This window comes from Leptodactylus fuscus, chromosome 1, assembly GCF_031893055.1.
Source record: "Leptodactylus fuscus isolate aLepFus1 chromosome 1, aLepFus1.hap2, whole genome shotgun sequence".
Lineage (NCBI taxonomy): Eukaryota > Metazoa > Chordata > Amphibia > Anura > Leptodactylidae > Leptodactylus > Leptodactylus fuscus.
Window position 1 is genome coordinate 222,118,165 of NC_134265.1, and position 27,684 is coordinate 222,145,848.

General features: G+C 40.5%; 1 protein-coding gene across 1 annotated transcript in view; it reads left to right on the forward strand.

The window, feature by feature from the left end:
- MFHAS1 (multifunctional ROCO family signaling regulator 1) overlaps positions 1–27,325 on the forward strand; it is a 62,662-nt gene extending 35,337 nt beyond the window's left edge. The window contains exons 2-3 of the mRNA XM_075283710.1: positions 22,977–23,297; positions 25,213–27,325. Of these exons, the coding sequence (XP_075139811.1) occupies positions 22,977–23,107 (131 nt within the window). The 3' untranslated portion in view covers positions 23,108–23,297; positions 25,213–27,325. The remainder of the gene's footprint in view (positions 1–22,976; positions 23,298–25,212) is intronic.
- The last annotated feature ends 359 nt before the right edge of the window (positions 27,326–27,684 follow it).

Here is a 27,684-nt window from a genome sequence, read left to right on the forward strand (position 1 = left end):
GTAATAAACAAAGCAGCAGCATTCTTAATACTTCCAGTTGAACATGCACTTTACTAGTCTACCATTACCCCCCGAGATTATAAATTTTTCCTTAATTATATGGGCAAACTCTGTTTTGTTTCCTGGAGTTTTCCCTAAAATAAACCTACTAAGGGCTCGTTCACATCTGCGCCCGGTCTCCGTTCTGCAGGTTTCCGTTTCCTGCACAAAACAGAGGCAGGAGACGGAAACCTGCAGGACTCTTTCTCACCCATTCATTTGAATGGGTTTGAAAGATGTCCGGCCGTGAGCGTTTTATGCTCTCTGCCACGAAACCGTTTTTTTTAATCCGGACACAGAGTCGGACATGCAGTACTCTGTGTCCGGTTTAAAAAAAACGGTTTCGCGGCGGAGAGCCTAAAACGCTAACCGCCGCTCACGGCCGGACCCGGTCTGTGGTTTCCGTCTCCTTGCATGCAGAAGACGGAAACCACAGAACGGAGTGCTGAACGCAAGTGTGAACCTAGCGTAAGGCTATTGCTAAGGCAAAAAGTCTTAAAAAGCATGACGTTTTCCCAGATATATATATATATATATATGTATGTATGTATATATATGTATGTATATACATATATATTTTTTTATTATTATTTATTTTATTTTTTTTCCTTTCACACCTCACCATTGTTATGAATGCTGAATGCTGTATGTAATTCTACAACACATACAATCATAAGTATCTTATAATTTCTGGTTACTGCTTGTTTGAACTTTATCTTTATGGCAGACCTGAGTCCCTGCACGTTTTTACTGTAAAAATGTGAACTGTGCCCTGGATTTATTCCAACAGCCAAGTCATATTGTAAAAGGCTAAAAGAGTACAGTTATGGCTTGAATAGAAAACTGTAACCCATGTTTGCTCAAGAGATATGCAAATATACGTGTCGTTCATCTACCTGAAGATATCGGTGTCCAACTGACAGATATTAACCATTACTTTCTTACTGCTCCTGTACGAGTGTCATATTAAAAGGAGTTGTTATATGTAAATGTTAAAAGTAAGCATAAGAATACGACTTTACAAATGTACAGATAGGAATGGTTAATAAAAACTATTCCGAAAGAAAAGTAGAGGCAGCGGTTAGCTTACGACATTTTTAATAGGTCTTATGGAAAACTAAAGACAACCTATATGTATATGTTTTGGAAATCGCCGTGTGTCCGCAGCGTGTATTTTAATGTATGCGTGTCCTAGCACACTGTCAACTGCAAGGGGCTCAACACTGCCCCATTCAGTGCTGGATGCTGTGTAAAATGTAAAGAAAACAAGAATTCAATGATTTGTCATGTACTTTCTCAAATAACCATATTTTATTTACAATAGAATGTAGTTCACATACCAAAAGTTTAAAGTTAGACATTTTTCTATTTCCTTTGAAAACATTAGCTCATTCAGAAATTAATGGCAACAACACATCTCAAAAAAGTTGTCAGGGTTAACTGAATGCTGAAAAAGTAAGTGGAAACAGGAGGGTACATTTTCAACTAAGCCACATGACTGCAGGGGTGAACATACCTTTGCCATCGCCTGAGACAGAGCGAAGGGGGAAGGGGCAGAGCGAAGGGGGAAGAGGCGGATTGAAGGGGGGCGTGGCGGACCGGCGTTAGCAGGCAGAGAGCAGACAGGGAGAGGACCTGCTCTCTGCCTGAGCGTGAGGGGAGGCCAATGGAGCAGCACTGTATCCAGCAGGACTGCCCCAATAATGCGTGAAGTTGGCGTGTTAGAGAGGCAGAGTCTTTCAAAAGCAAACGTGATCAGGGGTTCACTAGTCTGTGAAAAACTACATGTAAAGATTGTGGAAGAATTTCAAAGAAATGTTCTTCATTGTAAAATTTCAAAGACTTTGAGTATTCCATCATCTACTGTATATAATCTCATCAAAAGCTTCAGGCATTCTAGAAAAATCCATGTGCACAAGGAGCCAGGCCAATAGTCTATATTTGTATGTTTGCCAGCAACACAGCATTGAAGCAGTCATGAATCAATAATGCAAATGACGGCATTGGCTCAGGACAAATTTCAGCAAACATTGTCTATAAACATAGTTTGCTGTGCAATCTACAAACTCAAGTTAGCTGCATCATGCAGTGAAGAAGCCAAATATCAACTCAATCCAGAAACGCTACCGTCTTCCCTGGCCCAAAGCTGATTTAAAATGGACAGAGGAAAAATGTAAAACTGTTCTTTGGTCAGATGAGTCAAAATGGGAAATTCTTTATGGAAATCATAGATACCATGTGGACTGTGGACTCGAATGGAGAGGGTCCACCCAGCTTGTTATCAGGGCACAGTTCAAAAGCCTGTATCTGTAATAATATAGGGTTGTATTACTGTCTATGTCATGGGTACTGTAAACACCTTGACCATACTATCAATGCTGAGCAGCATGTAGAGGTTTTAGAACAACGTGTTTCCATCCAGATATTTTAGCAAGACAATGCTAAACCACATACTTTGCAGAAAGAGTCTCGGTGCTGAGCTGGTCTGCCTCTAGTCCAGACCTTTCACCAATAGAAAACATTTGGCACATTATAAAATAGAAAATCTGCCAAAGACGACCCAGGACTGTTGGGCAGCTAGAATCCTACATCAGACAACAATGGGACAGCATTCCTTTCCCAGAACTCCAGCAATTGATCAGACAGTTGTAAAGAGAAGAGGGGATGCTACATAATGATAGACATGACCGTGACCAAATTTTTTTGAGATGTGTTACTGTCATCAAATTCTAAGGCTAAAGCCCCACCTAGCGGGCCATGAAAAAAAGCACTTGCGGCACCTGTTTTTCACACAGTGGGGTTTTTACAGAAAGCCCTCAGAGGTCTTTCTCTGCGGACTTTCAACTTCCATTATACCTATAGGGAAACGCTGGCGTTTCTGTAGGTATAATTGAAATGCTGCCATTTCCATTTGCACACCCTGAATATCAGAGTGTGAATGGATAGCGATTGATTTTCGTTGTTTTAGAAGTACTTTTTAGTGTTTACAGGACTTTTCTCTCCGCATTTTTCAAGCAGATTCATGGACAGAATGCCCGAACGTAGAGCGACCACTGATGTGAATTTTGGTTTTCACAAAGTATGCTGCTTCATTTCTTTTAGACCTTTTAGTGTATGTTCAGATGGAGGAAAAAGTCGTGGAAACCTTTTCCGCTCTGTGAACATTCCGCGCGGCTCACCCCGACGGAATGCCAATACAGTATCGACATTCCGTTGCGGCATCCCGCTCCTGTGTAGGCCTGAATTGGCCACAACTGTAACCATTATATTTCATTCAAGTGTATTAAACTCTATGTTTATGTACAATGTACTGATGTCAACTGTATCTATAGTGTGGACTGTAGATAAAATTCCATCTTTATCTGTATACACAAACTATTTCACACTGCATGTAACTATATGCTGATCTGGCACATTCTATGGGGGTCCAGGTTCAAATTCTTTTTCTTCCCAGTATAACCAGCAGAAAGAAGAAACCGAAGTCTGTTGGTGACATGACGTATGGAACAGTGTGCTCAATTTTTCTGATCTATTCAAAGTGTCACTTGGCCTTTAGCATGCTTGCTTGTGCTGCAGTGTAGTTCATATTTCTTAAGATCTCATTAATAATATGATATTTTTATCATTGTTGGAATTGGATGTTTTTGTGCATGCATGCTTCCTTCCTTTTGTTTCTATAGATAAAGGCACTTGCTTCTAAGTAGAGACATTGTTTCACCAACCACGGCTCTACCTGAGTTTATTTATTTAGTACTGGGAAGCTGGAAAAAAATTCAGAATGGGGTGGAATTGGAGAAAAAGTGCATTTGTGCTACATTCTTACAGACTTTGTTTTTACAGCGTTCACCGTGTTGTCAAAATGACACGTCTCCTGTATTCTATGTTTCGCTGCAATTCTGGGGATACTAAATTTATATAGTTTTATTTACCCTTTAACCCTGTAACAAAAACTTTTCTTAAAGGCGCGATAATCTGACACCTGTAATTTTTTTTTTATTTTTCTGTGTATGAGGATGCGTAGGGAATCTTTTTTTTTTTTTTCGGGACCAGGGGTACTTTTTAGTTATACCATTCTGGGGAATGTCTATAGCTTTGAACACTTTTTATTACAATTTTTATGAGAGGCAAAAAACAGGGAGTTTGGCACTTTTGTTTTCCTGCCAAACTCCCTGTTTTTCGCCTCACTTTACGAGAAAAATACTTTTAGAAGTTTGCAGACCAGATGTGTTCCGATATAGGAATACCTAATGCTCCCAGCTGTCATAGCAATGGAACCCAATGTGGATCTCACGACTGCAACCCTGCATGCAGGGTTCCTCTGTCTGCTTGAGAAGTCGGACATCTTCTCTTACGGACAGGGAAGGACGGGCACGGAGTGCAAAAGAACGCACCCGATGCCCATTCAAGTGAATGACAGGTGTCACGGACACATCTAGTGTCCGCTCCTAGTGTCCGTGACAGATTTTGAGCGGACACTAGGAGCGGACACTACAAGTCGGACACCGACGGTAGTGTGAACGCTCCCTTAGATAGATGGTTACCAGTTAAATGTATAGTATAGCCTTTGAGCTGCTTAGCTGTTGCTGTATTGTCCCTTATTCTGTTCCACTGCATAATCTCTGGGTGACTGAGTTTGCCTGATTTCACCCTAGGGAGATTGACACTTTGCAGTATGTCCATTATATCCAGTCCATACTGCAACTTATGCAAAACCTGAGCGTGAGCACTGTGATATATTTACCATGCCAACCTTGGCACTTAAACTACATGACAGATTCTCTAAATGGTTCTAGGTGGTGTATATGATGCTCAGCTGACATATTGTGCTAGCTTAGATTGTGGTAAGGTTCACTCTGTAATGGCTATTGTTTCAGATTATATTGAAAATACTTAAAGGGGTATTCCCATGAACACAGCTATTTTGAAATTTGTAGATATAAGTAATTAAACATTTTGCAGAATTTTAAAGATTTTGTCTAAACATCTTGTGGTCATAGTCGTTGTCTTTATCGGTTGCCAGTGGATATGACTATGAAGGCAGGAAATTTCTAAGGTCAGAAAATCCGACATGATTTGCAAATATAGTTCACAGGATTATGTAGGTTTCAGTGGTCAGACCGCCATGATAAGACTAGGTTCTTATCTGCGTCGGAGCCTTCTTTGGAATCTGTTTCACAGTGCCCGACTGAAAATCGGTGGAGGAAAAAGTCCTGCACGGAGACCTTTTTTTTCCAGCTGATTTCAGTTTTAAAAGGAATATCCAATAGAACCCATTATAGTCCAAATATGGTATACGTCAAATTTAAGCCTTGTGGGAAACTAACATCTTTAATGGAACTGATTTATTGCACATAGCGTTTAGGTTTCAGTACATTGTATAATTTCATTAGTGCTACCTTGCTTGCCTTGTATTAAAGACACAGATGTCCTGCAGTGTAAACTTTCATCCAGTGGTACTTCGCATAGCACAAGCACATTAGAAATTAGAACCCCCAGAAACAAAAATAAACTGAGAGCCGGCGACCCCCTCACCTTCTCCTTAACCTTTCCATGTTCCAGGTCTACAAGCATAGAGGTGCTAAAAATGCTGATCAGGCTCCCCAAGCTCGGCAGCTAATCCTGCTGCCAATTACATGCCATTTATATTTGGCACATGCTTGATGTATACTGTACAAGGGAATCTGACACCTCTCATCCCTTTGCCGTCTGACAGGTTTCCAAAATGCTGATCAGCAGCTACAACAAAGTGTAAAGAGCGAAGGTGTGCGTAAATCCTTTGAGAGCAGCAAACTAAAGAGATCAATTTTGTCATGAACTTTATTGCAAGCCATTTATCTAAAAATTATATACTATAGTGGCAAATTATCAATCCCTCTACTCCAGGGATTTGCATGTTTGGCACTAGGCCCTTTCTTCTTCCATGCCTTTGATCACTGCATTGGGCGAATTGGGGTTGGAAGTGGACGGCAGCGGGGACGCCTCAGCCCGACAATATTCATTATAACTGACGCCAAATTTCTGTCATGAGTTATTATGGAAATCTATGCAAGTTCCTTACTGATGTAGATTTCTATTCTGGCGTGGGGCCAGAGCCTCTTCATAATTTTCTCATTCTCTGTGCCAGTCACAGCCTTTATTAAAAGCCTAAATAAATCTAAATAAATCTGCCCCAATGTGTATAATGTCATCTCTATTTTTATTTGATTTTTTAATGTAATTTGCCCTACAGTTTTTTTTTTCTATCTAATGTCAACAAGAAAAAAAAAAGAAAACATTTTTGGGGGGACTCCCCGAACAGAATTCCGAATGCAGATGTGAACCAGGCCTTGTATAAAATAAAGAGCTATTGTGACATCTTACAAACCATATGACGACACATATGTGAAAAAGAAACAGTCTAGTGTTTCCAGCAGAAACATGTGTCACATTAATGACTACATTAGTTCTATTTCCAAATAATCTGCATAGACCCTGAGTCATGTGCTGAAGAATGCGGAGTAGCAGTGTGATGACTACCCAGCTCGAGGAAATGTTTCCTGGCAACTGCTGCTCCATAACAACTCAGCATGGTGAATACATCACAAATGAATGTTCTCAGATACCCAGTTTTAGATATAGATAAAAATATCTAAATATGATTTATATACAGTTTAACCTCAGGGTCTTAATTGATATCTTTTATTATTGGTGGTATTTTTTTTCACGTTACTGTATGTACTTATTATGAATGAGTGACGCTATTTTACAAATGGGGGCTCTTATCATGTAATTTATATTGAATGAGTTTATATGAAATTTGATTGTGTTGCTCTGTATTATGTATTGCTTTGTGTAGCCTAGGAACTTATTGGGTCTGGCTACTAGGGGGAAGTTACCTGTATTTTTCGGTGTTTTTTGGTTTTTGGTAGTCTTAATTGTTTTTAGGTCTCAATTGTATTTTTGTGTGAGACTTTTAATGAGGGGTGCCCTTCGTACAGATTTTTATAATACATTATTTATATGCATACTGAATTGGTATTTCATTGTAAAGTTCTCTTTCTGTCTAATAGTGATAAAAATAGAGATCTGTCTATTCAGAGAGGACATGTCATGTCTGTTTAGTAAATACTAAGGTTCTCAATCATCTTTTCTCTAAACTTTGTGTTGTGCCATTCGTATGCTATCTTTAATGGAAATTTAAGGTTGTTACCATTCCCTTAGTCAGAGGAATGTGTCCCTACTATCAGCACCAATTGGACAGCGTGTGAGTCAATAGGGATACAACCCCCAGTAACATTAAGTTGTCTATTTACTTTTTAGTACAATTTATTTATACCTTTCTATTCTGTAAGTATATTTTACTAAAACATACATGTGACATGATCTATCCTCAGACGGATTCTGCCTTGAAAAACCCATTGAAATCAATGGGATGCTGAAAAAATGCTATGTGTTTTATTTTTGTTGTGATTTTTGATACATTTTTTGACACAAAAACCACTAGCTTTTTTTTAAAGGGAAGTTTCTAGGTCCATACAGTGTGTGTGAGCAAAAAAAAGTGGCAAAAAACGTTCCTCTTCATTTTCTGCCGTGTGAACATTACCCTCATTTTCAATGCCACTGCAATCAATGGCCCACAGTGAACCAGGTCAATTCCTTGATGGGCCCCTGCACGAGTGGTACATGACACAGTATACACTCTGTACTACATATAGATACATGGGAAGAATATGCAAATCTGACTTCCATGACGTAATTACGATGCCAGTGCCTCAAGTATGCACATCAACAGAGGGCGCTGACTGAGAATGTGCGAGTCTGTCTTCCATGATGTAATTAGGAAGACAGAGTCTCAGTCAAGCACAACCTATAGAGGGCACTCCCTTTCAGGTCTCTCCCTATGGAGTGACGATATCCCCTCAAGCCTGTCTAAGCCTCTCACCTCTGCCAGATCAGTCCTCTCTGCGCCAAGCTGACGAGATGTAAGTACATCGAAACAGCTGTCCTTGGCTGAGAAGACTGTATCTGGTTAAATCCCAACATCATTGCAAACAAAGGCCTCTGAGAAGGTCGGCATGATGTTAAAGGGAGCGCCCTCTATAGGTTGTGCTTGACTGAGACTCTGTCTTCCTAATTACATCATGGACGACAGACTTGCACATTCTCAGTCAGCGCCCTCTATTGGTGTGCATACTTGAGGCACTGGCATCCTAATTACATCATGGAAGTCAGATTTGCATATTCTTCCCATGTACCTTTGCAGTGGAGCGCTCATGGCTTAATAAGACTCCACACACCTATATGGTGGTCTCTCCCTATGGAGTGACGATATCCCCTCTACATATAGATAGGCAGCATGTATATACTGTCTCTACCCCAAACCCTACAAAATTGATCAAAATTGTTTATGCCCCTTGGAAACCACTCTCTGGTGAGCTTTACACGCTTTGAACACTCGTTTAGGTTTTTCTTCCATTTCCACCATAAAAATTTAATATTGACTAATGAGAATATTTCATTCATTCGGACTTAGGATGTGTTATTTGAGTGTTCCCTTTATTTTATTGAGCAGTATGTAGTTTCTGGTGTGTGACCTTCAGATAAGTCTACTCGTGACTAGTTAATCTTGACACCGGAAATTCCCTTCAATGTACCAAAAAGGTTTTAGAGACAGAATTGGGGCCTGTACATTATACATTGTCATACTTGGATATTCATTTGTCTTCTTTTTGTCAGGGAAACATGTGAAGGATATGATGTATTGAGCATCAGAAATTATGGTCTGTCTACTTAGTTGAAGTGCAGTATAATTCATAAAAATGAATATCTTGGAAAAACTTGAAAGAACAAATCTCCATAAAAAGAACAAAATTACAATGAAGGGAAATAGTTTATCTTCTTTCACAGGAAATAATGCACTCGGCTAAATGGAGTATGAAGCTTCCTGTACAGAGCAGGATTCCAGGTGGCTGGAAAAGAAAAGAAATTACTGTAAATATTGCAGCGTATTACATGAATAGACATGCACGGATAGTGGCCTCTGTGTATTCTGGTAATATTTCAGGGATAAAGAATTGATGAGTGGTGTATTTTGGTCAATAAAAGAATGTGAGGAAAAATAATATCGCAAATCTACAAAAAGATAAGGTATAATATCGGTTAAATCAATTATGTATGTATTGCCCACAAAGTCAGTAGAATGTCCCCGTCAATGCCCCCACGTGTACTAGTAGAATGTCCCTGCCACTGACTCCCCTTCAGTGTCCCACAATGTCCCATATATAATATAATAGCCCCCACACTTTGTAATGTGTAAGGAGCAAACAGTAGGTTACCATGGGCTTTAGGATGTTCAGAAAGTGTGGGCCCCCCATTTATGCTGAAGATCCTTGTGACAGAATAATGTCCTAGCAGCCCCTCCTCACAGTATAATGTCCCATAGTGGCCTCTATGCAGTATAATGTCGGACAGTGGCCCTCCACAAATTGTAATACCCCATATTGGTCCCTCTATACAGTGTAATGTTCCATAGTGGCTTTTCACACAGTACAATGTCCTAGCACTCTACACTACATGAAATGAAGAAAATCCAATACATTTAACATGACAGCCAGTTCTCATTACAAATTTCCCTACAATCTTGGGTGTTTGCCACCCATGAACTACTGTTATACTCTGGGTACTGAAAACCCCACAAACCACAGAAAACAACAAAACAATCAGATATGTGTAGCTCCAGATATCAAAATTCATATAGTGAAAAAATGAGTACACACTAAAAAGTAACGTCTAGGGTCAATTCATATGCTAAGTGGCTTCAAGAGGATTTTTTGGGGTCTCGAGCATAAGGCATATATTGTTGTTTGCTTATAAAGTCCCTTCCCCCCGAAAAAATGTATTTCCTTCAGAAAATAAAACATCGAGCACATCTATCCAAAGTAGAAATAATGAAAATAGAGAGGATAATAATTAAGCGGATTATGGTACCTTCTCAGGACTCTCAAATATTAGTAGCCTGGTCCCACCAAACAATTACCACGTCTCCATAAGCTCCCTTTATATTCAGGCATAGGTAAGACGTGTTACATAGTATATCTCCTGATACACAGTCTCACAACTGCTGTCTGAACTAGGGTCTAAAAAAAGCTCCCTACAAAGTATTGGTCTGTTTTGTAAATATCTATACTAACCTAACACGATTCTGCTATGATGGTTAAATAGCTTCATCACACACAAACACACACACACTAATGCATGGCTGTTTTCAAATATAAATTGATCCTTTTTCTATATCCTATTAATATTATAAATGTGAAAGTTTGTGGGTTTGTGAGTTTGGATGTTCGGATGTTTGTTCCTCAATCACGGAAAAACCGCTCGACCGATTTGGCTGAAATTTTCCACAAACATAGTTAATACACCCGATTGCGCAATAGGCTACTTTTCGTCACAATAGCGCACATACATTTGTGCCAGGACCCCCACAAAACCCAAACTCACACCACCATCTCTGCAATCTCACACACTTTGGACCATAGCAAGTCACAAAATTCATATTGCCCTCTGCAGCCTCGCCCCTAACCCCACACAATCTCATATACATATACTTTACCACTTTGCCCCTCACCTTAACGATACTCCAGGAGGCTCTCTTTAATGCTCCGGAGCAGCCATGTTTGCCGACCCCCACCGCTCTGACAATCCGCGACACCGCCCACCCATGTCAATACCCCTAGGCCGTCTAATAAATGCAAAAAAAAAAGTTTAAAAAAAGTAAAAAAAAAATTTTAAAAAAAAAAAGAATTAAAAATTCAAATCACCCCCCTTTCCCTAGAACACATAAGATAAGATAAGATAAGATAAGATAATCCTTTAATAGTCCCACCTTGGGGAAATTTCAGCGTGTTACAGCAGCATAGTAATACAGATACAGGATAATACAGAGTAATATGTTACAGACGTAGACACAGATAAGCTGAGAAGAGAAGATATACTAGGAGTCCATGGCAGCTAAGGAAAAACAGAAGAGAAAGAGGAAGACCTCATGGTCATCCTCATAATCATTAGTTCTCTGTGCGGAGAGCTCTTCGTTTGGTCTGATGTAGATTATACAGCCTGGTCGCGGTTGGAAGGAAGGACCTGCGATAGCGCTCCTTCTCACACTTAGGGTGAAGCAGATGGTCGCTTATAGTGCTGCCAAGTCCCATCAGGGTCCCATACATGGGGTGGGATTTGTTCCCCCGCATGGAGGTCACCACAGACAGTATCCTTCTGTCACCCACCACCTGTACTGGGTCCAAGGGGCTCCCCAGGACAGAGCTGGCCCTCCTGATCAGCCTGTCAAGTCTATTTCTGTCCCTGGTTGATATACTGCTTCCCCAGCAGGCCACACCGAAAAAGATGGCTGAGGCAACCACAGAGTTGAAGAAGGCCCTAAGAAGTGTCCCCTGGACTCCGAAGGCCCTCAGCCTCCTGAGCAGGTAGAGTCTGCTGTGGCCCTTTCTGTGCAGCGCCTCCAGGTGATCAGCCCAGTCTAGTTTGTTATTGAGGAGCATATAAAGGTAATTAAAAACTGTGAAACACATACACGTCCGAAATCGCCCGCTCTACAAAGCTATACAAATATTTTTCCTGTTCGGTAAACGCCGTATCGGAAAAAATGGTCAAAAGTGCCAAACCGCCATTTTTTCACTGTTTTGATTCTGATAAAAATTTGAATAAAAAGTGAACAAAGCAATAACATTTCCCGAAAATGGTAGAACTACAAAGTACACCTGGCCCCACAAAAAAAGACGCCCTATACATCCCCGTACACGCAAGTATAAAAAAGTTACGGCTGTCGGAATATGCCGACTTTTCAAAAAAAAATTTTAACACAGTTTTGGATTTTTTTTAAGGGGTCAAAATGTAAATAAAACCATATAAATTTGGTCTCCCCGGAATCATAACGAAACACAGAATACAGGGGACATGTCATTGTGGCTACACAGTGAACGCCGTAAAACCAAAGCCCCTAAGAAAGTCGCAGAAATGCATTTTTTCTTCAAATCCACCCCATTCTGAATTTTTTCCCTGCTTCCCAGTACATTATATACAATAAATAATGGCGGCATCATGAAGAAAAATTTGTCCCGCAAAAATTAAGACCTCATATGGCTCTGGGAGCGGAGAAATAAAGTTATGGGGTTTAGAAGGAGGGGAGTCAAAAACGAAAATCAAAACATGCCATCGGCGGGAAAGGGTTAACTTCACATACTTCTGTCCCAAAGTCACTATGTAAAGTTTCTCACAACACCGTATATATAGCAGCTCTAATACAAAGTAACTGCAACACAAAAGTCTCACGTATTCTCTGAATTACAACAAGATACAAAGTTACATTTCATATCCCATACCTTATACACAGTACGAAAACCTTACCCGCGCCTGTATCTACCCACTTCTACAATCACCGCAGACGAAGTCGCGGGTACCAGCTAGTTCTTCTATATATTTATTAAATATGGTATTTGCACCATTTTAGACTGACTATATTAAAAAAAGACCTGCACATTCTCAGTCAGCGCCCTCTATTGGTGTGCATACTTGAGGCAAGGGCATCCTAATTACATCATGGAAGTCAGATTTGCATATTCTTCCCATGTAACTGCTGGGCAGTGAAGGATAGATTGCAAGCCCTTGCGGGCAGGGCCCTCTGTGCCACTGTGCCAGTCGGTCATTGTTAGTACCATATTTGTTTGTATATTTTGTGTACTGTATGTAAATCCCCCAAATGGAATGGAATTAATGGTGCTATATAAATAAACAATAGTAATAATAATAATAATTTAATAATAATAAAAATATTTTCTATTGTTGCTGTTTTGTTTTATCTTCTGTATGTTTGCAACCCTATCAATAAATCCTGACTCCGTGTCAGGTAACACCTATCTGTTGCTCAGTATACTGTACTTATACATTTGCCCCACATTAGCCTAGAGATAAGACTAGACAATTTAAGTTTTGCATATCTTAAAAGCAGGCAGACTTTGTACATTTTCAACTGAGCTTGTAGAACATTGAATAATGAATAATCTTGATAACAGAAGCCTTAGCAAAAAGGACATACGGTTGAGTAACAATAAAACTCCTATATCCATGTACTATAAGGTCCAATGCATATTCATAAAGAATGTATTAATCCCAGTACTTAAAGGAGCGTTGTGTTCTGTCTCCAAAGTATAGTGCTATATTACATTAGTTTAGAATGAACTTGCAAGGGTGTAGAGAAGACATCTATTGTCTATTAAGATGTCACTAGGCAGATTGTGAGATTGTTTACTAATCATATTTTAATGCAGGAGGTCAGTTTTATATGAATAGATCATAACAATGAAACTTAAAGTGCAATTCCCAATGAGTGAAAATACTTAAAATATAACATTTAATAAGTGTATTAAAATATTCGGAGTCATAATGTAAAAAGTGGAACCATCTTAGCACTTCACGTATCAAATGGAAAGCAAGGGAGACAGATGGGACTAGACAATCCAGCGGGAGTCAAAACATGGGCCTAGAGAGGGATATTACCCTAATAACACTCTGACACCCCAAAATATGACTCAAGCCCTTATATGGACGGATCCACTGCTTCCCCTATTTTCGCCCTAAAATATCTCCTCCCCTAGATATAGGAATGCTGGCAGAGTATAATCATGAATATAAACAGCCAAAGTGAGTGACAGAGAGTGTCTGATGCAGATGCAGGACCTCCTGCCAAAGTGTATCTCCGTGTTGTGACAATCTTTGCTATACCTACTAGAAGTCTTTTGTTACCAGTTGGGCATGTCTTTCTCCACACTCTGACACTAGCCAATAAGTTGTGAGAATGCAAGAAAAGCACAATAAAAGATACTTCAGACATGGTTATTAAATGAAGAATATAAGAATTTATTTAGAGATTTGGTTACCAGAACCCAGAATATCAACCCTGACATTGGGAACCAAAACTGCCTGCACTGAGTGCTCGGGAATGGTGGAGGCTAGAGCAAACATTCCAACAGTGCCGAATTCAGTAGTGAGGTGCCTATTAACGGTTGCTGATGCTGGGTTCACACTTACTCCTGGAGTCCGTTCTTGCAGGTTTCCGTTTCCTGCACAAACCAGAGCAGGAGACGGAAACCTGCAGGACTCTTTCAAATCCATTCATTTGAATGGATTTAAAAGATGTCCGGCCGTGAGCGCCAGTAAGCGTTTTATGCTCTCTGCCGCGAAACCGGGTTTTTTAAACCGGACACAGAGTCGGACATGCAGTACTCTGTGTCCGGCTTTAAAAAAAACGGTTTCGCAGCGGAGAGCATAAAACGCTCACGGCTGGACCTGGTCAGACAGCTTTCCGTCTTCTGCATGCAGAAGACGGAAAGCTCAGAACAGAGTCTGGGCGCAAGTGTGAACCCAGCGTGAGAACTGGAGGTGGTGAAAGGTTCTCTTTAACACAAAATACATACCTTGTACATGCATGTTACCACACTTGTTGAGCAGCAACCACAAGTAGCATCTCCATTCCTCACGGTCCAGCTATATTTGTTACAGTGGAACAGTCTTCCTGGCCACCTGTCTGTTGTTAACTGGACACAGTCCAGGAATTAATTCCTGGGAAGCCAACAAAGCTCTTTCCTTGGATAATAACTTTCCTTCTGTAATGCCCTGATCCTGTATTAGAATTAGCAGCTTAAAGACTGTAATGTATCTATCCAATAAGATAATCTCTGAGTTAGGCGATTGAGGGACTGTACTGAGTATAGATAGACTGGGATGAAGAATTAAAAGGAAGACAGTTTGCTGATTTACTCATCTAGTTTCTTTTTTTTCTGTATTATTAATCAGATTTTTCTAAAAACTAATTTCAGGGCTAGAAACTCTTTACAAGTGGTGGAACAGGCTCTTTATAGCCAATGCCCTGATTGTAGTCTCCTTCTCAAGAAATCGCTGAGCATGTTTCTACCAGTTCACATTCCTTATAGTTAAAGGGGTTGTCCGGGATAAATAGAAATCCCTACACTAATCTAAACACCCTACCCCTGCTTACATTCTATATCACATAATTAATCAAAATTGTATATTTACCCAGCGACATTTTCTGATTATCCGGTGACGATCTGTTTCCCCGTTTCCAGAAACGAAACGTCACTACTACTCCACCCCATCATACTTACCTCTCTTCCTTCCAGACTTCCTCCTGTGGGGAACGGCTCCTCCTCCTTCCTTGACATAAGCCTGTGCATGCAAAAAAGAGCAGGAGCAAGAGCTTTGCACTGAAGCCAACACTCCATCTCTATTACACAAGTGTTGGAGCCTGAAGTAGCTGCCCACTCCTACACAATAGAAATGTAGTAAAGGCTACAACACAGTGTCAGGACTCCTGAGTGCAAGCAGTCACAAAAGAGGAGGAGCCGTTCCCTGCAGAAGGAATCCTGGACAGGAAGAAGACAGGTAAAGTATAATGGGTATGGGGGTGGGTTGATTGAGTTGGGCAGTGGGTGGAATAGCTAGAGAGACAGGGAGGGATTGTTAGAGAGGAAGGGGGGGAGGAGTGAGAGGAAGATGTGTGAGAAAGTATTTTCTTCATCTAAGGCAGCAGGAAGCTACAAAAGTAGCTTAAAGTAAACAAATAAGTAGACCCCTCCCTCCTGACGCCCCCTCTAACAGTATAGTCTATGGAAAGGCTGTGAGGAGGGATGTTCCCAACTAGACTTTCACGAACGCCCTTCTGACAGTGAAGAGGTATCGGTAAATGCACTGACATCTCTTTCCCCCAGGGCACATAACGGGAAAGCCGACAGTGCACTGAATTCAGCGCACTGTCGGCTTTCTAGCAGTATATAAAACTGCCTATGCCTGTGAACATGAAAGGTCCTCTTTAAAAGTTTTTGGTTCTAGGAGCTTGGAGATCTTCTGTAGTGAAGTAGACACATCTAGCTCTCTTAGCTGTTTCCATAGATGTGACAGAGAATCTAGGTCTCAGTTAAGGCCACACCTCCATTCTTTTATTTGCACAGCTTATGTTGTCTATAGATGTCTGCAGGTTTTGTGTGATATTGGTGTGAAGCTTTTTTTTCTTGCACATTCTGTGATAATTTGTAAGCAAAAATTTGTAGTATGCTTTTACCCCACATTACTGCACACAGATTGGATGTAGGTCTTTACTGCGAACATGTATGGTAGTGTGCCACTGATCTACATGTCTGTACATGGAATCAGAGATCATGCTCTTATAAATGGCATATTCTGCTGATGGGATATGCAAGAGAGATCCTGCCTTTCTCTAGTGTCTGAATAATTGTAAGCTGAAAAATCTGAAAAGGTAGGTTATCAATATCAAAGGTCTGGAAAACTCCTTTATGCTACGGGTACCACGTGGCATCCTTCTACGGACTTTTTGCTTCGACCGCCAGCGTTTCTGTAGGTATAATTGACATGCTGCTGCTGCAATTTTCCAAACTGCAACGGTTTTGGAAATCACCTCGTGTCCACAATGCGTTTTTTACCCCAAAGTGGGGATGGGATTTTCTGTGACTAATACACCGCAGCTTTTCCTGCTGTGATTCTGCCGCTGGCAAACCGCTGTGTTTATGCCACGTGGGGCCCCCAGCCATAGGCTGAGGCAACATATTGCGGAAAAGCAGTGGGTTTTGTTGCCGATTTTGCTCCATTTTTTGAGCCAAAGTCAGGAGTGGATTAAGCAGAAGGTAGAAGTACTTCCTATATATTTCACATTACTTTTGTAGCCATTCTTGGCTTTGGCTCAAACAAAAACAGAAAATTCTGCAACAAAAAAAGCTGCGTTTCCGCAACTTAGAGCCTCAGTCTTAATGAGTTTACATGTGACATGAGAACATCACTTTGACTGATTTATTATAAGATATGTTGATCAGTGGATTACTTATGGCTACCTCAGTGAGGTTTCTTATATCAGCTTAGATATGCCTACAGCAGAGCATGAACTAGTCAGACTGCTTAGTTTGATGAAAGAAGACTGGGTGTATTATTCTGTTTGCATTCTTCTGTTTGCATGGTAGTTATATCTCAGAATCTTGTATGTGAAGAAACAATCTGCTTCTTTGATGTAGAAAGGCGTATCACATGTTCCTGAACTGATCAAAGTATGTTGTGGAGCTAATAAATAAATTATAGAGTAAATATTTATTGTGAAAAAAGATCACCAGAATATATTATATTATGTTATATTATACTAGCTGGTATAGTGGTCTTTTGGGTGGTGGGTGGGGGGTTTAATAGTCCATTGGGGGTTTGATAGTCCATGCATCTCATCTTCCTCTTGTTTGGTGACAGCTGGACACTTATTGGGCAGCGATCTCCACAGTGGCCTCCTCTTCTCCCAGTAGGATGTAGAGTTTCCTCTTCTCGTCTGCAGATGTGAAGTCTGGGATGTGGGCAGAGAGTCTTTGGTAGTAGACGGCCCTCACAGCTGAGTATTTGGTGCAGTATAGCAGGAAGTGGGTCTCGTCTTTTAGGGCCCCCTGGTCACAGTGTTGGCACAGTCTGTTCTCCCTGTTTCGATCTCTAGGTTGTGAGCGCACATATTGAATAAATAACTACATAGTGGAAAGCCTGAAATGACAGATACAAAAGTATAGAACTAAGATTACATAGAAAATGGATACTACGGAGCTAGATCATGCCCACATTGAAATATACTTTGCCCACATAAATTATCCAATGTAGCTTGTCAGCATTATGAGGCTACCCTGGGCACCAGTCTCCACTGACCTAGTTGCTAAAACTATACATTGTGTAGCATTTAGTGCCTGCAGAGCTGGTCTAGTGCCCAAACCCCTTTTACAGAGTCACTTAGCGCCTACAGTTAATGGCTCCCCACTGCCTATGCAGCAGAGAATCATGCTGCTCTCATTTGATAGCCTCTGGTAAAATTTGTAACATTTCATCTCATATAATGATTTTTTTTGTACAAATTAGTCACAATGGAAGCTTGTGATGAAAATTATACTGATCAGATGCCGGCGTATACGGCAAGCTCTGCTCATGCCGGAGCGTACACGCCGGCACTCCCCATTCACTTCAATGGGACTGCACGGAGTGAAAGAAGCAGCCCATTCATTTCTATGGGGAGCACTCGTATCCCCGCTCCCATAGAAATGAATGGAGCTGCTTTAGACGCCGCTTATTCTGAACGTGTTTTACGTTCAGAATAAGCTAGCGTTTACTCAGTGTGAATTCACCCTAAGAATGCAGAAATTTTTTTCTTGGCTGTATTCTGAAATTTATAACTTTATTTTCTCATTGATGCAGCTGAGCGCTCTTGTTTTTTTGTATGATAAGCTATAAAATTCACATATAATATCTTTTATATTACTGACATTTAATAAGTGTTCTTGAGGGAATGAAGCACCAAGAAGCATAAAAACCATCTGATCCTAATTCTGTAGGTCATTATCATTACAGCAAAACCAAACTTTATGACTTGGGCCCCTTGCGGATAACCGTGGTGTGTATTTCACAGATAGCACATTGACCCATTCTTTTATATGGGCCCAGACACACAACTGTGAATTTCACAGTCCCCTGTGTCGGCCGACAGTCCAGGCCACAAAATGTAGAACCGGTTCTATTCATTAAATGAAAGGAGCCACGGAAGTACGCCGTATGCACAGGCTGCACATGACGACATCCCCGTACCCCCCGTGTGCAGCCTGGGCTAAGACCCCTCATTGCAGAAAGGAAACGTTTTTGGCTGCTGTGGAAATGCAACAGGAAAAAAAAAAAAGCTGTGTTTTACACTACCGTCTGTGTCCAACAGGTAGTGTCTGCTCCTAGTGTCCGTTCAAAATCTGGCACATGACGGCACATGGTTTTCTTTACATGCGGACAGTGAAGGAAGGGCACGGAGTGCAAAAGAACGCACCCAATCCCCATTTAAATAAATGACAGGTGTCACGGACACAGCTAGTGTCCGCTCCTAATGTCCGTGCAAGATTTTGAACGGACACTAGGAGCGGACACTACCTGTTGGACACAGACAGTAGTGTAAACGCCCCCTAACAAAGTGAGTGAGATTTCATTGATCTCATCCAGACTGTGGGAAAAAAGAGCTGTGGAAAGGCTACATTTTTGAAAAAAACTCAGCATGTTAATTTTAGCTGCAAAATCACAAGCCTTTCAATATAGATTTAATAGAGCAAGAAAAACACTGCAAAAAATCAAAGCAAAAAACTTTTTTCCCTGAAGCGTTTTTTAGCTAAGTTTCACTTTGTGGGACTTTACCTTTATATTGTTTTTTTGTGTGTGTGATTTAATAACATTGCACATTATAAACCGTTTATTGAAATAATCATTTGTTTTTATATTATTATGTCATGGGGCACACAGAACTTCACCTTTATTTACACTTTTAGGCTGAGGACCCACGTTGCGGAATGGCAGCTTTTTTTGATGCGGATTTTGTTGCGATTTTTTTTGAGCTAAAGCCAGGAGTGACTACAAAAGGAATGGGAAATATCTAGGAAGTTCTTATGTTTCTACCTTTTGTTCAATCCACTCCTGGCTTTGGCTCAAAAAACTGCTACAAAATCCGCAACAAAAAAAGCTGCATTTCCACAACATGGGGCTTTAGCCTAAAAATAACATTAGCAAGGAACTGAAGTTACTACACATTTGGGAAGACAGCCTTAGTCAAAGCATACCTTACTACCGTAGCATGTGCGGCTCTCTTTATAGGGCCACTGCCTATAGTCACATATATGTATAACTCCTCCTCCACATAAATAAACTATTGCTTTAAAACTATAATAAAATATATAGAGTGCCTTATTCAATATATACAACGTTGTGTATTCTAAACTTGACATCTACCAGTGATAAAATATAACCTGAAAAAAAGACGGATTCCTCTCTGTAATTTACCTTAGTTTTAATATTTAAAAATTATTCATACATATATATATATATATATATATATATATATATATATATATATATACAGTCCTATGAAAAAGTTTGGGCACCCCTATTAATCTTAATCATTTTTAGTTCTAAATATTTTGGTATTTGCAACAGCCATTTCAGTTTGATATATCTAATAACTGATGGACACAGTAATATTTCAGGATTGAAATGAGGTTTATTGTACTAACACAAAATGCGCAATATACATTAAACCAAAATTTGACCGGTGCAAAAGTATGGGCACCTCAACAGAAAAGTGACATTAATATTTAGTACATCCTCCTTTTGCAAAGATAACAGTCTCTAGTCGCTTCCTGTAGCTTTTAATCAGTTCCTGGATCCTGGATAAAGGTATTTTGGACAAACAATTCAAGTTCAGTTAAGTTAGATGGTCGCCGAGCATGGACAGCCCGCTTCAAATCATCCCACAGATGTTCAATGATATTCAGGTCTGGGGACTGGGATGGCCATTCCAGAACATTGTAATTGTTCCTCTGCATGAATGCCTGAGGATTTGGAGCGGTGTTTTGGATCATTGTCTTGCTGAAATATCCATCCCCGGCGTAACTTCAACTTCGTCACTGATTCTTGAACATTATTCTCAAGAATCTGCTGATACTGAGTGGAATCCATGCGACCCTCAACTTTAACAAGATTCCCGATGCCGGCATTGGCCACACAGCCCCAAAGCATGATGGAACCTCCACCAAATTTTACAGTGGGTAGCATGTGTTTTTCTTGGAATGCTGTTTCTTTTTGGACGCCATGCATAACGCCTTTTTTTTTTATAACCAAACAACTCAATTTTTGTTTCCAAAATGAAGCTGCCTTGTCCAAATGTGCTTTTTCATACCTCAGGCAACTCTATTTGTGGCGTACGTGCAGAAACTGCTTCTTTCTCATCACTCTCCCATACAGCTTCTATTTGTGCAAAGTGCGCTGTATAGTTGACCGATGCACAGTGACACCATCTGCAGCAAGATGATGCTGCAGCTCTTTGGAGGTGGTCTGTGGATTGTCCTTGACTGTTCTCACCATTCTTCTTCTCTGCCTTTCTGATATTTTTCTTGGCCTGCCACTTCTGGGCTTAACAAGAACTGTCCCTGTGGTCTTCCATTTCCTTACTATGTTCCTCACAGTGGAAACTGACAGGTTAAATCTCTGAGACAACTTTTTGTATCCTTCCCCTGAACAACTATGTTGAACAATCTTTGTTTTCAGATCATTTGAGAGTTGTTTTGAGTAGCCCATGATGCCACTCTTCAGAGGAGATTCAAATAGTAGAACAACTTGCAATTGGCCACCTTAAATACCTTTTCTCATGATTGGATACACCTGGCTATGAAGTTCAAAGTTCACTGAGGTTACAAAACCAATTTTGTGCTTCAGTAAGTCAGTAAAAAGTAGTTAGGAGTATTCAAATCAATAAAATGATAAGGGTGCCCATACTTTTGCACTGGTCAAATTTTGGTTTAATGCATATTGCGCATTTTCTGTTAGTACAATAAACCTCATTTCAATCCTGAAATATTACTGTGTCCATCAGTTATTAGATATATCAAACTGAAATGGCTGTTGCAAACACCAAAATATTTAGAACTAAAAATGATTAAGATTAATAGGGGTGCCCAAACTTTTTCATAGGACTGTATATATATATATATATATATATATATATATATATATATTTATTTTTAGTTTTATTTTTTTAATTCATTATATATAGATGATTCTTTTTCAAGAAATTACTAAAACCTTAACAAAAGAAACTTACTTACAATTATGTGTCTGTCACAAACCATGCTAGGTCTGGGTTCACACTATCATTATTTAATATCCGTTGCTCTTATTCATCACAAGATAAGAGCAACAAACATTCCTGCTTGATGAGAGGGTCCGCTATATGATAATATGCTGTGTGGAGGGACCAGTATGGGATGTTATACTGTGTACAGGAGCCACTATACCGTTTGGAGAGGCCACTATGAGACATTATACTGTATGGAGGGGGGCCGCTATATGACATTATACTGTGTGCAGGGGCTGCTATGGGACATACTGTGTGGAGGGGCCACTATGGGATGTTATGCTATCTGGAGGCCACTTTGGGAAATTATAGTATGTGGGAGCCAGGAAAGGGGGCACTATGCCATGGGGGGGGATGCCCAAGTCTTTGTTAGTTACACCCCTGATGTTAGGTCTATTGTCCCAGATCTCCATGTAACCTCTACTTTAGGCTGCATTTGCATCCTCAGGAAGCAATATTATGGTGAGGCAGGAAGCGGTCATCTCCTTGTTACACCATGCTTTCATGCCATTTCAAACCTGCACCCTGCAAGACTCTGTAAAGAGACTCCTACACAGACAAGAGCAAATAACAAAAGATGCAGATAGAAAGGACACACACTCAAGGCAGTTTGTAAAGGGAGGTGTTGAATCACTTAGACTTTGTTCAAGTATAGAGTGGGAAACACCCTTGGCAGAGTCTGCAGGAGAAAAGGGGAGTTCTTAGTTACTTAACATTTGTGTTCCAGAACAAGGGAGAAGAGATTCCTCATGGACTGTAGAAGGAGAAATCTGGAATGAAATAGTGTTCATACTAATGAAAGCAGCAGCATCTTGGGCACAAAAAAGTCACATCTAGTATATATTACAAGATATATATACATGAAAAAATTCAAAGTCAAAGGTTCCCATATCCTTTAAAGGAGTTGTCCATGGTTTTCAAAAATGTGATTAAGGCCGGGGCCCCATGGGCCGGAAACGCTGCGAAAAATTGAGGTGTTGTACAGTGCTTGCAAAGTGGATGGTATTCATGCGAATTTCTTTATATTGCATTGTCTGTTCTTAACCTCATATTAAATCATGGACAAAGAGTTTTCAAAATTCTTTCACAAACTGCTTTGAACTTTTTATCTCTGTAATATTCTAATTAATAACAAGCCTGATTAGCATACTAATGAATATATGCTAATACTTTTCTTTTTCTTTCGCAGGAGAGTTACTGACTCAGCCAAGACCAGAAGGGATAAAGGAAATAATCTGTCCTAAAAATGGCAGTGAACGAGTGAACGTTGCCCTGGTTTATCCCCCAACTCCTACAGTGATCAGCCCCTGCTCCAAATGACCTCCCAATATCTTGCTTCTGTGCTGCAGTATTTGTGACTATGAAAGCAAGGTTCTAAAGGAAGGAAGAGACAATCAGAGCACCAAAAAAAATATTTATCAAAGAATCGGGATATTGTGATATTTTGGATTGCAGCGCAGGCACACCTCTTATTGACTGACAGGCACCAATTTCACTTCAAAGCTTTAAGGTAATGGATATTCTGGAAGTCATTTATGTTCAGTTACATCCTAAAATGTTTAAGGGATATTCTCATCTCAGCCAGCCAAAACGTGGCTGTATGTCCTGATAACCTGGCGGTTTCCATTAGAAAGGAGCGTGAGCCACGAAGATAGCACAGCACTTTGAAATACATTGGGGCAGATTTATTAGGCTTTGTATTATAGTTTTCTGGCGTAGAAGACATAAAAAGGTTGTAGTTTTTTCAAATCTGTGCCACCTTCATCAGTTTCCTGAAAAGGGGAGGGTTGGCCTGGCCACAAGTATCATTTACGCCAGGAATCTAGGGGGAAATGTATGCCAATTATGAAATGTATGCCCAATAGAGGATGTGCCTCATATTTAAGAGGACATGCGCCTTGTCATATATGAGGTGCACCCTCCGCCTTCTCTAGGACTATGAAGACTGGCATTTACCATTTTTTTCCATGACTTGAGAGCCGTATCCGCCTCAAAATCCTGACCAAAAAGACGGCTCCCATTCAAATCAATGGGAGCCAGTCAGGTCTTTTTGGCGGACATGCTCACTCTTCAAGCTGATTCGCCTCACGATTCAGCCTGAAGACACTCCCTCCTCCCGACTAGGCCCATTCATTGGGCCTAATCCGGAGCGGAGTGCCCGACTGGATGCCGGTGAAGTGCGCCAGGGTTCAGTCGTAGCTACCCGTTTTTTGGTCCGGAACCTGAGGCAGCCTCCGATTTGCGTTCCGGACCAGAAAACCCTGTGTGAACCCGGCCTAAGGCTAAAGCCCCATGTAGCAGGCCGCAGCAACAAGTCCACTTGCTGCATCTTTTATTATAGTCATTGTCATAGCGCTTATCACACTGCGCATGAAATCAGTACCTTGGGTAATGGTCCAGGAACTCAACTTGGGCACCCCTGCACAACTTCTCATGACTGTCAGCTGAATGCCATATATATATTAAAGTAGCATTTACATTTCCCTTTCCTTCTGTCTCTGGGCACAGACAACTATAAAGACTTGTTCACAACATGTTCTTGCACAAAAGCTTTCCATTCTTCCCATCCTGTATCAGTGCCAACGCCTATACTACTTTTCTTGTTCCTTACAGTTATAATGCACAGACTGCCAGCCAGATGTGTAATTAGCCTTAGTGTGTTGAGGATTACCTGTGCCCTCTGGCTTATGGGCACAATTAAACATGCACCCACTGACACCTCTATAGTTATGCCAGTGCATAGAACAACACGGGCCTTCAAAGCACATCTGTCTGTACCACAGCATAGTTATTTAAAGACTTAACTGTCAATTAGCAATTTTTTTATTTTTTTTTGTTAAAAATGTGAGTTTAAGTGAACTTGTCAGGTGATTTCTGCCGTCCTATCTGAGATCAGGATATGCTAGGGGTAGGGAACCTTGGAACTCCAGCTGTTGCAACGCTACAACTCCCAGCATGCATACTTGCTCTATTGTTCTTGGAACTCCCATGGAAGTGAATGGAGTATGTGAGGAGTTGTAGTTTCACAGCAGCTGGAGAGCCAAAGGTTCCTTATCCCTAGAGGCAGAGAACTTTCGTAAATCCTGACTAGACTAACAAAGGAGGCAGTAAGAGCCCTGCTTACCCTGCCCACACACATGGACTGACAGCTTTCCCTGTCAAACAGAAGGCTTTCAACCATAGTGTGATGGATGAATCAATATATATCAATGCTCAACCACTCTCCCTCTATCATTTCCTGCTGTCAGATAGGGCAACACAAGTCAACTAACAAGTTCATATTGCACTTTTTTTTTTCGTTGACACGTATTTTTTGGTTCATATAGGATATGGGAATTTTATGCATGTACTGATTCTAATATTAAAAAAAACAACAATATTTTTATTCTTTTCTTTTTTCTAATATCTGTCTTTTCTTTCTACAGGTAACATGAAGAATTTATTAATTTATTGCTGCATTTGGTTTATGGGCAGACAAGGATGCCATGCATCCTTGAACACGGCGTGAACTTTTTTTCTCTCGAGATTTTTTTTTTTTTTTTTTAATTTAAGGATGGACTTTTATGGACAATAAAGATTGTTGTTGGTATTGGGTAATGTGCTTACTCCACTGTATAGATGTCTTTCAGCTGTTATATATTACACAAGAGTTGTGGGAATTAAATGGCTATGTTGATGGCTTCTCAGGGATTTGCTTGCCATGCACTTTTAAGCCATAACATGTAACATTGTAGTATTGTGACTATATGCTCTTAAATGTAATACAAAATCCACTAAAGTTCACTGGTATTTGACTTGAACAAAATATCATAATTTTCTTTTTAAATATAAAGAACAAAAAGCACATTAAATTTTATACATCTCACAAACTCTGTTGGTTGTGGTAATGTGCAGTTTTTGTGTTGTAGGGGAATGTTTATAGCAACCCAATATATCATATGTGGGATCGTACAGTTTTCTAAAAAATACTCAAATCTACAGCCATACACACACGTCAGCCAAAACAGCAGGTTATAGCAGGACTGGTTGACAATCACAAGGCAACAGTCAGAAGATTATCAAGAGGAACAAAGATCATACGCGCTTGTCTGAAAACTCATTTATATAGTCATTTTAATTGTAATTCATACACTACAATATATTTAGTACACATATCTGGCTTAAAAAGAACCTTTTATGTCCTCGGGAAAACATGCGGTTTTAAATACTGCTAGAAAGCAGACTGTGCTGAATTCAGCGCAGTGTCAGCTTTCCCATTATGTGCCTCGGGGCAAGAGCTATCGGTGCAATTACTAATACCTCTTCACTGTCAGAAGGGCTTTCCTGACAGTCTAGTCTGGTCTACAGAGTCCAGCGTCACGGCTGAGCGGTAAGGCCCCGTCTGAAAATACAGGGCTATGGACAGTACAGTCAGGAGGGGGGAGAGGCATTCCTCACAGCCCAGCTACACTGTCAGAGGTAGCATATGTGGAGAGGGGGCCAATCATTAGGGATTGATTGCTTACACAACATGTGCCACCCCTAAAGGCTGCTACCCCTGGTCCCAACTTGAATGATACTGCCATTTGTAACCAACATTAGAGAAATTACTGCCTTCCCTCCCCCACCTCTCATGTATCTCAACTCCCGAATGTCTCCAGCGCCACCCCAGTCCTATCTTCTCTTCCCCCACCACGATTGCTGCCGCTCCCCTACATTTCACGGCTCCTGAATGAGATGGAGGAGGCACTCATTGTAGGAGAGGAGAAGATAGGACTGGGATGGTGCTGGAGACATTTGGGGGCTGGGATACACGAATGGTGTGAGGTGGGGACAGCCATTTCTATAAGGGGGTCACAATGCCAGGATCACCTTATGGAGACCTCCTCTAGCTTCTCCTTGCTACAAAATCCTGCTGTGCGGTTTCAGCACAAATATAAGGGGTTGAAATGTGGCTAATGTGGGAGGGATCCCTCTTCCTTGGATGAAATGACAAACATAACGGAATGCTTTAAGCGGCTGCAAATCGCTCGCGTCCGTTTACATAGGTAACTTAACTGAAATAACGAATAGGGGAATGCAGAGGTATTAATTAGGTAAACAGCTATAATCATGCAGTACTTTTCTCTCTGCATGATTCATGCGAACAGCACGCAGAACCCATTATAGTCTATGGGGACTGTATAGTTTCTTTGCTAACCGCTTTTTAATGCGTTCGGTATTCCGTACGGGGGGTCCCCAAGCGGATTCCCCGAACGGAATACCGAATGCAGATGTGAACTGGCCTAATATTTATATACTGTATGTCCTGCATGATTCTAAGTGAAAGGACTACAAATATAAAAGAGATTATCATCTACTTACCGAGTGTAGAATATGGTGGCTGGTCTCCACCCAATAAAAAGAGTGAACTACAAACTCCAGAGAAACCATGCAGCACATGACACTGCTAAAAATTGCAGACCATAAATTCTTTTCATGTTACTCCTCATGTACACACACAATAGCTTATTCTAAAATGCAAATTCAACAATATACACTTTAAGATTCTTTCAATGGTACTGACTTATTTAGAATCTTCTAAATGCTTTGTAACATTTTCCTATACAAATGCAATTAAATACTTTGCCATATACGTATCACTTTATGTGTTTATTATAAATGCATCTATTGAACATTGGGATAGATGTACTAATCCTGTTTTAGGCTGAAGCCCCACATTGTGGAAAGGCTGCTTTTTGCTTTTGCTTTTTTTTTTATTTGAGCCAAAGTCAAGAGTAGCTACAAAAATGAATTGAAAACATCTAGAGAGCTCTTATATTTCTCACTTCAGCTCAATCCACTCTTGTCTTTGGCTTAAAAGGTCACAGCAGAATGTAAAACAAAAAAGCTATTTTTCCTCAACATGAGGATTCAGA